Genomic DNA, 12,255 nt, shown 5'->3' on the forward strand with positions numbered 1-12,255 from the left:
CTCCATACTGTAGGTAGTCAGTCAACTCAGGGAACAGACGGCCAGTCTAGTGGACGTTCTCCATACTGTAGGTAGTCAAAGTCAGCTCAGGGAACAGACGGCCAGTCTAGTGGACGTTCTCCATACTGTAGGTAGTCAAAGTCAGCTCAGGGAACAGACGGCCAGTCTAGTGGACGTTCTCCATACTGTAGGTAGTCAAAGTCAGCTCAGGGAACAGACAGTCCGTCTGGGATCACAGGAGCGGGTACGGGTCAAGCATTTACACGACTACTACTGTTACGTCGACCGTGTGTGTGTCTGGACTGAGAGCGGTTGGTGGTCAGACATGCAACACCTCCATACTGTTAGTCCTTGTCTCTGTGTACTGGGAGCACTGGGTGGGGTCCAGAGCCTCCTTGTTCTCCAGACTGGGCTCCATGAGCGGGGGCTTCTCCAGTGTCGGCTTTTTACACGTCTCTGGCCGGTTCTGCACGTAGATGATCCGGTTGTAAGCCTTGAGTCTCTTCCACAGCTGGATGTAGACTTTACACTGCACATACATGAACACCAGGGCACCCGTGAAGCCGATGGCCACCACCACCAGCTTGGTCCAAAAAGGCCAACCCAGGATCCCTTGTTTGATTTCCTCTGCCGTCCTGTCGATGAGCACATAGAGGGACCAAACCACACAGGTGATGGCAATGACATGGAAGGAGACCGAACACATGATCTTCCCCCTCTCGGTGGCTGTCATCTGTAGCTTCTCCCACTTGCACAGTGGCTTGAGCTTGGTCTCCATGATGAACTCATATTTGCAGACTTCACAGCAGCGCGTGTCCCTGCTCTTGATCCACTGCTGCAGACAGGCCTGGTGGACGAAGCACATGCTCCCTGTGCAGTGACACGGTGTGATCAGAGGACTCTCGTCATCACCCTCACAGTGACAGATCCTGCAGATGTCCTGGTTGGAGGGAGTGACGGACGTCGTGGAGAAGCTGCATGGGGTGTTTACAGAAGTCGGGCTCCCAGCATTGCTTGCCGAATGACCCAGAGGCTTTTCATTCTGCTCGTCTTTGTCCTTGGCCTTCCCGCCTGACACCCGGGGGATGACAGAGATTTGGTGCAGTGGCATGTTCATCCCAGCAGAGCCCACCGGGGGTGCTCACACAGACGTCCTGAAGTTACTAATGAAAAATAATAATAAAGTTGGCATCCTTTATGTTGCATTACCGCCTCCTTCTGGATTTATTCATCAACTGTTTGAACTTTGTGTTCTCGGGGGTCACTCTCTGTTCTCTGTTTAAATGTTTGTCGTAGAGGCATTGTGACATCACTGATGATGTCATCATTTATGTCATAAGTTACTGATGATGTCATCAGTGATGTCCTAAGGCACTGATGATTTCATCAGTGATCTCATAAGACTGAGGGGCGCACACACGCACCCGTGCATGTAAACTTAAAGGAACACTCCGCCCATTTTCAAATTAAATGACAGACTTCAAAACTGTTTACAGTTTTCTGATATACTACTAATGTTCTAATGATACAAAGCTGGTTGAAAATGGGCAGTGTTCCTTTAAGGACAATAACATTTTGTGAGCAACACACCCGCATGCGCCCATAGAGCAGGCGAGGCCACGCAGCAGCAGAGCTGTGGGCGAGGCCGAGCAGAGGGTGAGCTGGAGGGCGGGCGAGGCCATGCAGCCCAGCTAGCTAGCCCGCACAGCAGGCGAAACTAGGAATAGAGAGCCAAAGTGAAACATCACTTCCTGCTTTCTCCCACCCTGTACCAGCGCTGCGAAAAATATGAATGGCGGTGGACAGAGAAATAAGGTTACTTTTTTATCCCGTTTGAATTGTGCCACGGGGTGCCAACGCTAATTTTGTCAATTTAAAACGTAACTTTGCATGTCAAGAAAGTCGCAGTTTGTCGCCAAACTGTTGCACTAGAAGTTATAAATCAGAAAGACTACATACACTGTCGCCTAAGTGACGTCACTTTCTCTACCGGCAAAGCTGAAGACTGGCGACATGACACGAGCTTCCACAAGCTAGTGTAGTTTTTATACGAAACTAACCCCTACGTTTCAGTTTGACGACAAACTGCGACTTTCTTGACATGCAAAGTTACGTTTTAAATTGACAAAATTAGCGCTGGCACCCCGTGGCACAAATCAAACGGGATCAAAAAAGTAACCTTATTCTCCGTCCACCGCCATTCATATTTTTCGCAGCACTGGTACAGGCCATGGGTACAGGGAGAAAGCAGGAAATTACCGCATAGTGTAACGGCGTTGTGTAGGTGGTATTTGCAGCAACCCATGTTAAGGGCTTGTCCAGGGGTGGGTACCTTCGGCTTGGGAGTCACTAACCACTCCACCAAGAGAGCTAGCTCCCTTGGCGGAGCTGATTAACATGCCTTTACTGGGGAGTGAGTTTAACCAATCCACTCGCTACCACTCGGGACTCACGAGGAATCCGCGCTGATTCACCTTGGTTACAGTAGCATACATACATACTATGTTTTATGTCAAATAAACTCCTGGTTCATACATATACAATGCTGGTAATAAAAGCTTTGCTCGTTCAGCTCATGAAATCATTCACTGAGGACATGACCTAATCGGACAATTGCTTTATTGTGAGTCTGGTTCACTGCACTCAAACCAAAATGTCAGCAATCTTACAGATTTTCCTTTTGTTTACTCAGTCACACACACACACACACACACACACACACACACACACACACACACACACACACACACACACACACACACACACACACACACACACACACACACACACACACACACAAACAAACAAACAAACAAACAAACAAACAGCCATGTTTTCAGACTGATCACCAGGCGTTTATTTGGATGTTATGAAATTATTATAAACAGGGCCGGGTAATAGGGTCGTATCATCATCGAATGCTGATGATGTCACAATGGCTGACATCACAGATGCTGTCACAAAGTTATGACATCACTGATGATGTCACTATTTCATACATCACAGATGATGTCACAATGCATGAGTAGAGAGGAATTTATGACATCACTGATGATGTCACATTGGAAGCAATTGTGTGCTATCATGACATCACTGATGATGTCACTATTTGATTTATGCAGAGAGATTTATGACATCACTGATTATTATGTCACAATGAAAGTTGACATCACTGAGGACATCACAATTCCTCAAGTGACATCACTGATGACATCACTGATGACATCATCGAGTGCTGATGAGGGCTCTGACGAAGACAAAGAAGACTTTTTTCAGAATGGCAAACCGGAGGCTGCTCAAAGAACTGGAGGAATTCCGCCAATCTGGGATGAAACTTTTCTGCAACATTCAAGTGGATGACTCAAATATTTGTAAATGGGAAGGGCTCATTGTTCCTGACAATCCTCCATATGACAAAGGCGCCTTCCGCATTGAGATCAGATTCCCTCGGGAGTATCCCTTCAAGCCGCCCAAGATCACTTTCAAGACAAAAATCTACCACCCCAACATTAATGAGAAGGGCCAGGTGTGCCTGTCCTTGATCACCCAGGAGAACTGGAAACCTGGCACGAAAACTACCCAAGTGATTCAGTCTCTCATCGATCTGGTGAACAGTCCTCAGCCCGAGCATCCGCTGAGGGCCGACCTCGCAGAGGAATACTCCAAGGACCGTAAAAAATTCCTGAAGAATGCGGAGGCGTTTACAAAGACACACGGCGAGAAGCGACCCGTGGACTGAGCACGACTTGCTTCTGTCTGGCCTCTAGGCCCGCCGCCCGTCCCTGACTCTCTCTTTCTGCTCTTATTATGCTGCCTTCCAGACAACTGGGACCTTCGGATTTTCTGGCCTCCTATTAGGAAAAGTGCGCTGGAATGGCACTCAAAGTGGGAGCTCTGACTTGAAAACTGGGAGGAAAAAATCTTCCCCCACTAGGCTGGGAATCAGTTGTCTGACGTCACACAACAATGTAGTTGTAGTCCAAAGTATCAAGTGCCTAAATAAAATGTATAATAGAGTCTGTTACATTATGTGTCATTGCTGCTCCTCATTTTCGTTTAAATATGCAAGGAGGGTGCTCTGCTCGTTGTTAAGCTGTCTTGCTATTTGCAAACAAAAAATTTTTGTCGTGGTCCGCCATGTTTCTGTTCAAAAATGTAAAAGTAGACTACATCTGAAGTGTAGTAGAGCCACTTCTAAACATGAAGTCTGGACCATGTCCGGCTAACCTCTGTTCCATGAGCAACAATAAGACGAGCAACAATAAGCACTTCTGGTGACATTTTTCAGAGTAAAATAACCTTTTTGCACAAGCCTAGAGCACACATAAGCCATTGGAAAATAATACATTTTCACATTAAAACCATAAACTAAGCATTTAAACGAAGCTTGTTAACGCAAACGAGTCCGGCGGAAGGAGGCGTTTGCAGCGGAATAGAAAATCCGATACCTCACGAGTCCGACACCTCACGAGTCCGAAAAAAGAGGCATTGGACAGGGGATCATGTCTATGTTCCCCGCGTTCTATATTCCCCGTTTTTCACTAACCCTAAACCTAACCGGGGTTCCTCTGCCTTTCCGACATGCTGCCACTCCGAACGTTAACTTCCATTATTCGGACTGGCGGTCGTTCACCTTAGAAGCCGCAATGCCGACCTTAGGTTTAGGCGTGGGGGTGGGAGAGGTTAGGTTTTGGGTTACGGTCTGGGGGAGGTTAGGTTTAGGCATGGGGGGAGGTTAGGTTTGGCGTGGGGGCTGGGAGAGGTTAGTGAAAAACGGGGAATATAGACCCCCTTTCTGAGTGCCGATATTTCGGAGTGGCAGCACGTCGGAGTGGCAGCCGGTCTCGTGAGGTGTCGGACTAGGGGGCAGTCCCCGTGAGGGAAGGGGAGAAATTTGGATACATTACTCTAGCGTTATAGTATGTTAAAGTGTGACGCTGTTACAATTAGTCTGGGCACCTTCCACCCCGCTTTTTGTCATGGGGGCGTAAACCCCGGACCCAGAATTAACACCGGATGGCAATGCGCCTAACAACGTCTTTGTTGCCGTTAGCTTGACGCGGTGATGTTACCTAAACTAGAGTCTGATCAAAACAAAGCTAGCGTTACATAAAACAAAACGTTTATGCAATATGGCATCTCCGCCACCACCGCCTGACACACCGGTCAAAACGGTGAAAGAGGATTCTGATACTTGGGTCAAATTGTCAAGTTAACGTGAAAGTTGACGAGCTAGAAACGCTGCCATCCGGTCTAGGGCGGGCTCTAGGCGGGAACCAGTAGGGTGACAAAATCAATTGTGGGCGGGAGCCAGGCTCTTTCTCGCCGAGAAGAGCCTGGTGACGCGAGGTTAGTTACAATACAGTAGGTGGCGGTAATACACAAATACGTTTGCCAACCGCCATAAAATACTAGAAGAAGAATCCGGCGGAAGTAGCCTACAGAGACAACAACAGCAAAAAAACAGCTCAGCTAGCTAGCTACGCAAACGCCGGTTTCTCGTCAAGTATCTCTCGTCTAGTGGAAATGTCTACAGTTCAGAGTTTGAGGACGTTCGTCAACGAGCGACTAACTGCGGCTGCTGAGGAAATATTAGGAGTGTTTGTAAAAACTATAGTAGAGTACGAGGAAGAGATCGACCGTCAGCGCAGGCTGCTGGATAACTTGAGGCCTGAGATAAAGCTACACAGAACAGGTTGGTAACATCACAATGATATGAAACAAAGTAGGAAATCTAATCAGTCACCTATTTGTATTATTAAGACTCCGTTTTTAAAATCAGACCTACCGTATTTTGATTAGCCGAACCCTTGTCTCTTGTAGTGTTACACACACACACATACACACAAACACACACAAACTGTAACACTACCACCACCACCACCATTTACTCTTGTCCTTTCCCCTACAGACCCCCCACAGCCATCTGTCGTTAAGGAGGAGGTTCTCCTTGACCAGCAGCACTGTAACCAGCAGAGGAACTTCAGTCTGGGTCGAGAGGACCCAGAGCCTCCACAGATTAAAGTGGAACAGGAGGAACTCTGCACCAGTCAGGAGGGAGAGCAGCCTTTACTGTGGGAGGAGGCTGATATCTTTAAGTTGACTCCAGCTTATGATGGAAGTGACCACAGTGAACATCAGTCTCTGCATTCAGATCCTTACCAAACTCCGAGTGTAGGAGAGAAAGAGCCTCTAGCCAACTCATCTCAATCTGACAGAGAGGGCTCTGCAATATCAGAACCAGACAGTGACCGTCAGCTCCTCTCTCACAACTGGTATGTAGCTGAGCGCCAAGCTTACAACACATCTAGCTGTGTGAACGCAAGATCAACTAGGAGTAGGCCTACTGAGCCGACACCAAAAAAGAAACTGTACAAGTGCAACAGTTGTAGTAGAGCGTTTCCTTGCATGTCAATCTTAAAGATTCACTTGAGAACCCACACTGGCGAAAAGCCTTTCAGATGTGACACCTGTGGGAAAAGATTAAGCCGTGCTGAGACTTTGAAAACGCACATGAGAGTTCACACAGGTGAGAAACCGTACAGCTGTGTATACTGCGGGAAGGCGTTCGCTGACGGCTCAGCTCACAGAAAGCATCTCCGAGTGCATACAGGGGAGAAACCTTATAAATGTCTTTTGTGTGGCAAAAGATTTACTGTCAGCAGCAGTTTGAAAGTGCACACCAGAACCCACCACACAGAGGGTCCACACAAAACATGGACTTCCTGAAAACCATGTGACACTGTAGATCGGCTTGTCAGAGTGTCTGCATTATCGTCAATGAACTAAGGAGTTTGGTGATTCCCCCACTCTGAAGAACCAAGAACTCAGGCTTATATCCCATACTTTACTTACTATCCTGACTGAAAAAAGCAAAATAAATTTACTATAATAGAAAAGCTTTCCCCAGAAGCCATCATCTGAACTGATCAAACATCATAATTGTTGATTTTTACCAATTAATGGACCTACCAATAGTCTATAAACCAGTAGACAATTGATTAATTGTAAACTATAACTTTATTCAATTTAAAATAAGTTAGCACAATTAGAGAATATATATATGAATGACTGCTTTGATCATAGTTTCACTATTCTCTCTCATCTACAGTAGATAGTCCTGGAATTCTGGACATGGCTCTAATGTGGACTAAACTGGGCGTCCGAGTCAGACTCCTCCATCTATGAAAAAGGTTGAGAATCACTGGTTTACATGATGCCGCTTTTCAGCCTGGCAGTAGATGCTTGTTGAAGATTATATTTCCTTGTTGCTTGTGCTTCCTGAGTGGCCACTGTGAAAGTATGGAAAAACTTGAATGTGGAAAGGGGTAAATGTTTTCATCTACTTGTTTAATAAAGGTATAATAATGCACAACATGGCACTGTGTGAGAAAGTACTGTGATTTAGTGACTGTTTAACAGGCATCAGACTGCTCAGAGTTTGTGAATGCACCTAAGTGCTCGTGTGATCCACACATTTAAGACAAATGTCCATGATGTATCTGTCAGTGACAAGTGATGGCAAATTAGCAATTGGTGCTTGTGAATATTTAGGCTAAATAGTAGATACAATGATGTATGGTGAAAAGGTACAAATGCAAAAGTTACAACTATCTGCCACATGCACATAACTCCAGCCAGCTGACAAAAACATGCTGTATATGGAGCAGACCGCTGAGCATATGGTGAAATGTGCAATCTACTCGATCTCCAACATTGAGACTTCTAACTAGCTAAACTACAGATAAAAGAAAAATTAGTCCTATGGGTCCCTGCCATCTTTTCTACCCCGCCTGTTACAACACCCTACTGGAGTAGAAAGCTGGCTGGTGTCTGCATGGATGTGTGCATAATGTGTGGGTGTCTGTCGGTGAATTAAGAGGGGGGAGGGAACAGGGGAAGCAGTACTGTCTAGCTCAGTTTCCTCAAAGGAACAACAGACTCTAGTTTTTAGTTCCGAGTTGCATGTGAATGCCTTTTTGTCATCGTAGTTATGATACATCCCCCAGGTGAGTTTAGCTTTAACAATAAAATAACCACGATATTAGGAACTCTTAAATAGGGTAACATTATATAGAGTCTGGCAGAAGGAGGCGTTTGCAGCGGAATACAAAAGGGATTACAGAATGGACAATGAGTGAAGGGGAGCAATTTGGATGGACATGTATAAATTACTCTAGTATGTGTAGTAGTAGTGTGAAGCTGTTACAATACAGTAGGTGGGGGTAATGCACAAATACGTTTGCCAACCGCCATAAAACACTAGAAGAAGAAGAAGAATCCGGCGGAAGTAGCCTACACAGACAACAACAACAAGAAACAGCTCAGCTAGCTACGCAAACGCCCGGTTTCTCGTCAAGTATCTCTCGTCTAGTGGAAATGTCTACAGTTCAGAGTTTGAGGACGTTCGTCAACGAGCGACTAACTGCGGCTGCTGAGGAAATATTAGGAGTCTTTGTAAAAACTATAGTAGAGTATGAGGAAGAAATCGACCGACAGCGCAGACTGCTGGATAACTTGAGGCCTGAGATAAAGCTACACAGAGCAGGTTGGTGAAAATTTCAATGATCTGAAACAAAGTGGGGAATCTAACCAGTCGCCTATTAAAGGCTACATTTTTAAAAGCAGGCCTATTTGGTTTGGCTGAACCCCGGTCTCTTGTAGTGTTAATAATACACTAACGTTACTTCTGATTGGCGGAGCTAGCTACTGCATACTCGTGGGGCCAATGATACCATCCGATTATTTTGAGAGCTTTGTCGTGTGGGTTTGAGAATATTTAAAATGCAAACCAGATACCACCAATAAGCAGGAGAAAAAAGTCACCCAAAGGTGAGGTCATCATTACTGTAAATATATTCCCCGCCGAGAATTGTATCCCCACCATATTTTAGGGCTGTGTTTTTTTTTAAACTCTTGTCCTTCCCCCTACAGAACCCCCACAGCCATTTGTCATTAAGGAGGAGGTTCTCCTTGACCAGCAGCACTGTAACCAGCAGAGGAACTTCAGTCTGGATCAAGAGGACCCAGAGCCTCCACAGATTAAAGAGGAACAGGAGGAACTCTGCACCAGTCAGGAGGGAGATCAGCCTTTACTGTGGGAGGAGGCTGATATCTTTAAGTTGACTCCAGCTTATGATGGAAGTGATCACAGTGAACATCAGTCTCTGCATTCAGATACTTACCAAACTCAGAGTGTAGCAGAGAAAGAGCCTATAGTCAATATCTCATCTGATTCTGACAGAGAGGGCTCTGCAGTATCGGAACCAGACAGTGACCGCCAGCTCCTCTCTCACAACTGGTATGTAGCTGAGAGCCAAGCTTACAACACATCCAGCTGTGGGAATGCAGGATCAACTAGGAGTACTGAACTGACACCAAACAAGAAACTGTACAAGTGCAACAGTTGTAGTAAAGAGTTTCCTTGCATGTCAATCTTAAAGATTCACTTGAGAACCCACACTGGCGAAAAGCTTTTCAGATGTGACACCTGTGGGAAAAGATTAAGCCGTGCTGAGACTTTGAAAACACACATGAGAGTTCACACAGGTGAGAAACCTTACAGCTGTGTATACTGTGGGAAGGCATTTGCTGATGGCTCAGCTCACACAAGGCATCTCCGAGTGCATACAGGGGAGAAACCTTATAAATGTCTTTTGTGTGGCAAAAGATTTACTGTCAGCAGCAATTTGAACGTGCACACCAGAACCCACCACACAGAGGGTCCACTAAACATGGACTTCCTGAAGACCAACTGACACTGTTGATCGGCTGAACCAGAGACGGTAAAAAGGTAAAGTCCCAACGATTGTCACACACCTGAGTGTGCAAAATTTGTTCTCCGCATTTGACCCATCCCCTGGGGGAGCGGTGAGCAGCAGCAGTGCCGCGCTCGGGAATCATTTGGTGATCTAACCCCCCAATTCCAACCCTTTGATGCTGAGTGCCAAGCAGGGAGGCATTGGGTCCCATTTTTATAGTCTTTGGTATGACTCAGCCGGGGATCAAACTCACAACCTCCCAGTCTCAGGGCGGACACGCAAACCACAAGCCCACTGAGCTGGTGGGATATCTGAGTGAGACACCCCATCTTCCAGTCACTTCCTGTATCTGTGCCACGCAGGTCCTGAGTCAATGGGAGGAGTGAACGTGATCACAGATTATGACAGATTATTTGGCCCCCATAGTCATCAAAGTGAATATTGGGCCCATTTTCCGCAAGCCACATATCTTCTGAACATTCTGACACTAAAATGGCGTTTTTCAGACAGACAGATCAAGAGAACATTAAATTTGTTCAAGACCTGTCTCTGTCTCAGGCAACAGGAGATCATGTTAGCAGGGAGCGATTAGCTAAAGCTACAGGTGAGGTTTGTTGATGTAGTAGCTAAGTCTGTCTTTATTTTTATTTTTATATTGAATATCTTAGTTACAACTAGAGTGAGCCAACAAAGGGCAGCTTTTTGATTATACAGTATGTGTGGTGTGTGTGGAGGTTGGGAACTCATGATCTCTAGCTCAAGTTAGCTTGCTAGTTCAGCACTAACCCTGCGTCACCAGGCTCTCTTACCATAACACTTCAAGGAAAGAGGTGACCACGTGGTCATTTAGGCCCTAAATATAATAAGAAATGGTACTCTGCCGGTCTCCTAAATTTTAGGAGACCGGCAGAGTACCATTTCTTATTATTGGCGAAGCCTGCAGTGGGGTGTCTCTAATAGGTCTCTGGCTTAACCTTGTCAAAGTGGCTGCATTACCATCAATGTACAAAGGAGTTTGGTGCCCCCCCCCCCCCCCCCCCCCCACACACACACACTGTGATGAACTCAGGTTTTATATCCCATACTTCACTATCCTGACTGAAAAAGCAAAAGAAATGACTATATATATATATATATTTAAAAAATCCCAGAATCCATTTACTTGACTGATCAAACTTCAATTATGTTGTCTGTGTTTTTGTTCCGTGTAAAATGAGCCTCAGGGGTGATATAGGTCGACAGATAGATGACATATCAGCTAAATGTGGCTTTTAAGCTCATGCACATAGATCACTATCACATCTGATCCCAAACCATTTAAACAATTGGGGGCGGATTCTGTCACTTGACTTCTCTGCCAAAGCAAACGACTTATTTAAACGATTTCAGACGGAAGCCCGTCTTTATTGTCACACGAACACACTACAACACATGCATGCGGCCACAACACACACTCATGCTGATGGTGGCCGGTGAATATGTCCTCTGCATTTGACCCATCCAGGCTTGTCCTTTCCTCCAGGGGGCAGGCCAGGAGCAGTGGTCGCTATTTCTTTCCAGCGCCCGGGACCATCATTGGACCAACTTCAGATGATGTCGTCACTGGTCGGATGACGATCTTCTGCATGTTTTTAGTGGGGGGTTATGTACGGAGGAACCCCCTGGGGGGTACGGGGAGAACATGCAAACTCCACACAGATAGGCCCTTTCGACGAGATAGCCCACCTGGGCAGTAGGCACTGAAGATATGGGGGGGTCACAACTCCAGCGTCCCAGGCAAGAATCGAACTCAGGACCTTCTAGCTGTGAGGCGACAGCGCTACCGACTGCGCCACCGTACCCCCAGTTTACACCAGTAGTTCTCAACGGGGTCACCTCCGGGGACCACCAGTGGTCCATGATGAGGTATCCAGAAAATTGATTAATTGTTAAACTTCAGCATTATTGCATTTAATAGAAGTTACCACAATTAGAGAATGACTGCTTTGATCATAGTTTCCATATTATCTCAATCGACAGCAGATAGTCATGGAGTTCTGGACAAAATCACATCTGGAGAAAAAAAATATCTCGCATTTGGGTCTGAGAGACAAAATGTCTTCAAACGGGGGCCCATAGCTCTATGTGGACTAAATTGTGGGTCTGGCTCCATATATGAAAAGGGATGAGAATCACTGGTTTACATGATGCCGCTTTTCAGCCTGTGCCAGATGCTTGTTGAAGACGAGATTTCCTTGATGCTTGTGCTTCCTAGACTCGTGGCTATTGTGAAAGTATTGTTAAAGTATGGACAAACTTGAATATGAAATGGAGTAAATGTTTTCACCTACTTATTGTTTAATAAAGGTATAATGTACAACATTGCACTGTGTGGCAAAGTACTGTGATTTAGCGTCTGTTTAGCTAACATTGAGGCAGAAGACTGTTGAGAGCTTGTGAATGCACAACAGTAAATAGTCCAAGTGCTGTTAGTGCTATAATAGGCTGGTCATGT

At 45.8% G+C, this 12,255-nt stretch overlaps 1 protein-coding gene and 2 pseudogenes across 3 annotated transcripts; 2 read left to right on the plus strand and 1 right to left on the minus strand.

Annotated features, from left to right (window-relative positions):
- Positions 1–319: 319 nt before the first annotated feature.
- Positions 320–1,117, minus strand: LOC310783533 (E3 ubiquitin-protein ligase MARCHF8 pseudogene; annotated as a pseudogene). The gene has a single exon. The product of its transcript is annotated as an E3 ubiquitin-protein ligase MARCHF8 pseudogene (transcript).
- A 2,160-nt stretch (positions 1,118–3,277) lies between these two features.
- LOC310783770 (ubiquitin-conjugating enzyme E2 L3 pseudogene) lies at positions 3,278–3,739 on the plus strand (annotated as a pseudogene). Its single transcript has one exon. The product of its transcript is annotated as a ubiquitin-conjugating enzyme E2 L3 pseudogene (transcript).
- Positions 3,740–5,463: 1,724 nt separating this feature from the next.
- On the plus strand, positions 5,464–7,285 carry LOC310783525 (uncharacterized protein). Its single transcript, XM_083644408.1, has 2 exons — positions 5,464–5,695; positions 5,912–7,285. The coding sequence occupies exons 1-2, from the start codon at positions 5,527–5,529 to the stop codon at positions 6,727–6,729; spliced, it is 987 nt and encodes a 328-aa protein (XP_083500534.1). The 5' UTR covers positions 5,464–5,526; the 3' UTR covers positions 6,730–7,285.
- Positions 7,286–12,255: the final 4,970 nt, after the last annotated feature.

The sequence above is a fragment of the Poromitra crassiceps genome, assembly GCF_964638095.1.
Source record: "Poromitra crassiceps genome assembly, chromosome: 10".
NCBI lineage: Eukaryota > Metazoa > Chordata > Actinopteri > Beryciformes > Melamphaidae > Poromitra > Poromitra crassiceps.

Coding starts and splice junctions, on each gene's coding strand:
- LOC310783525 (XM_083644408.1), top strand. CDS start 5,527: ATGTCTACAGTTCAGAGTTTGAGGACGTTCGTCAACGAGCGACTAACT. Junction 5,696..5,911: donor GATAAAGCTACACAGAACAG/GTTGGTAACATC, acceptor TTTCCCCTACAG/ACCCCCCACAGCCATCTGTC.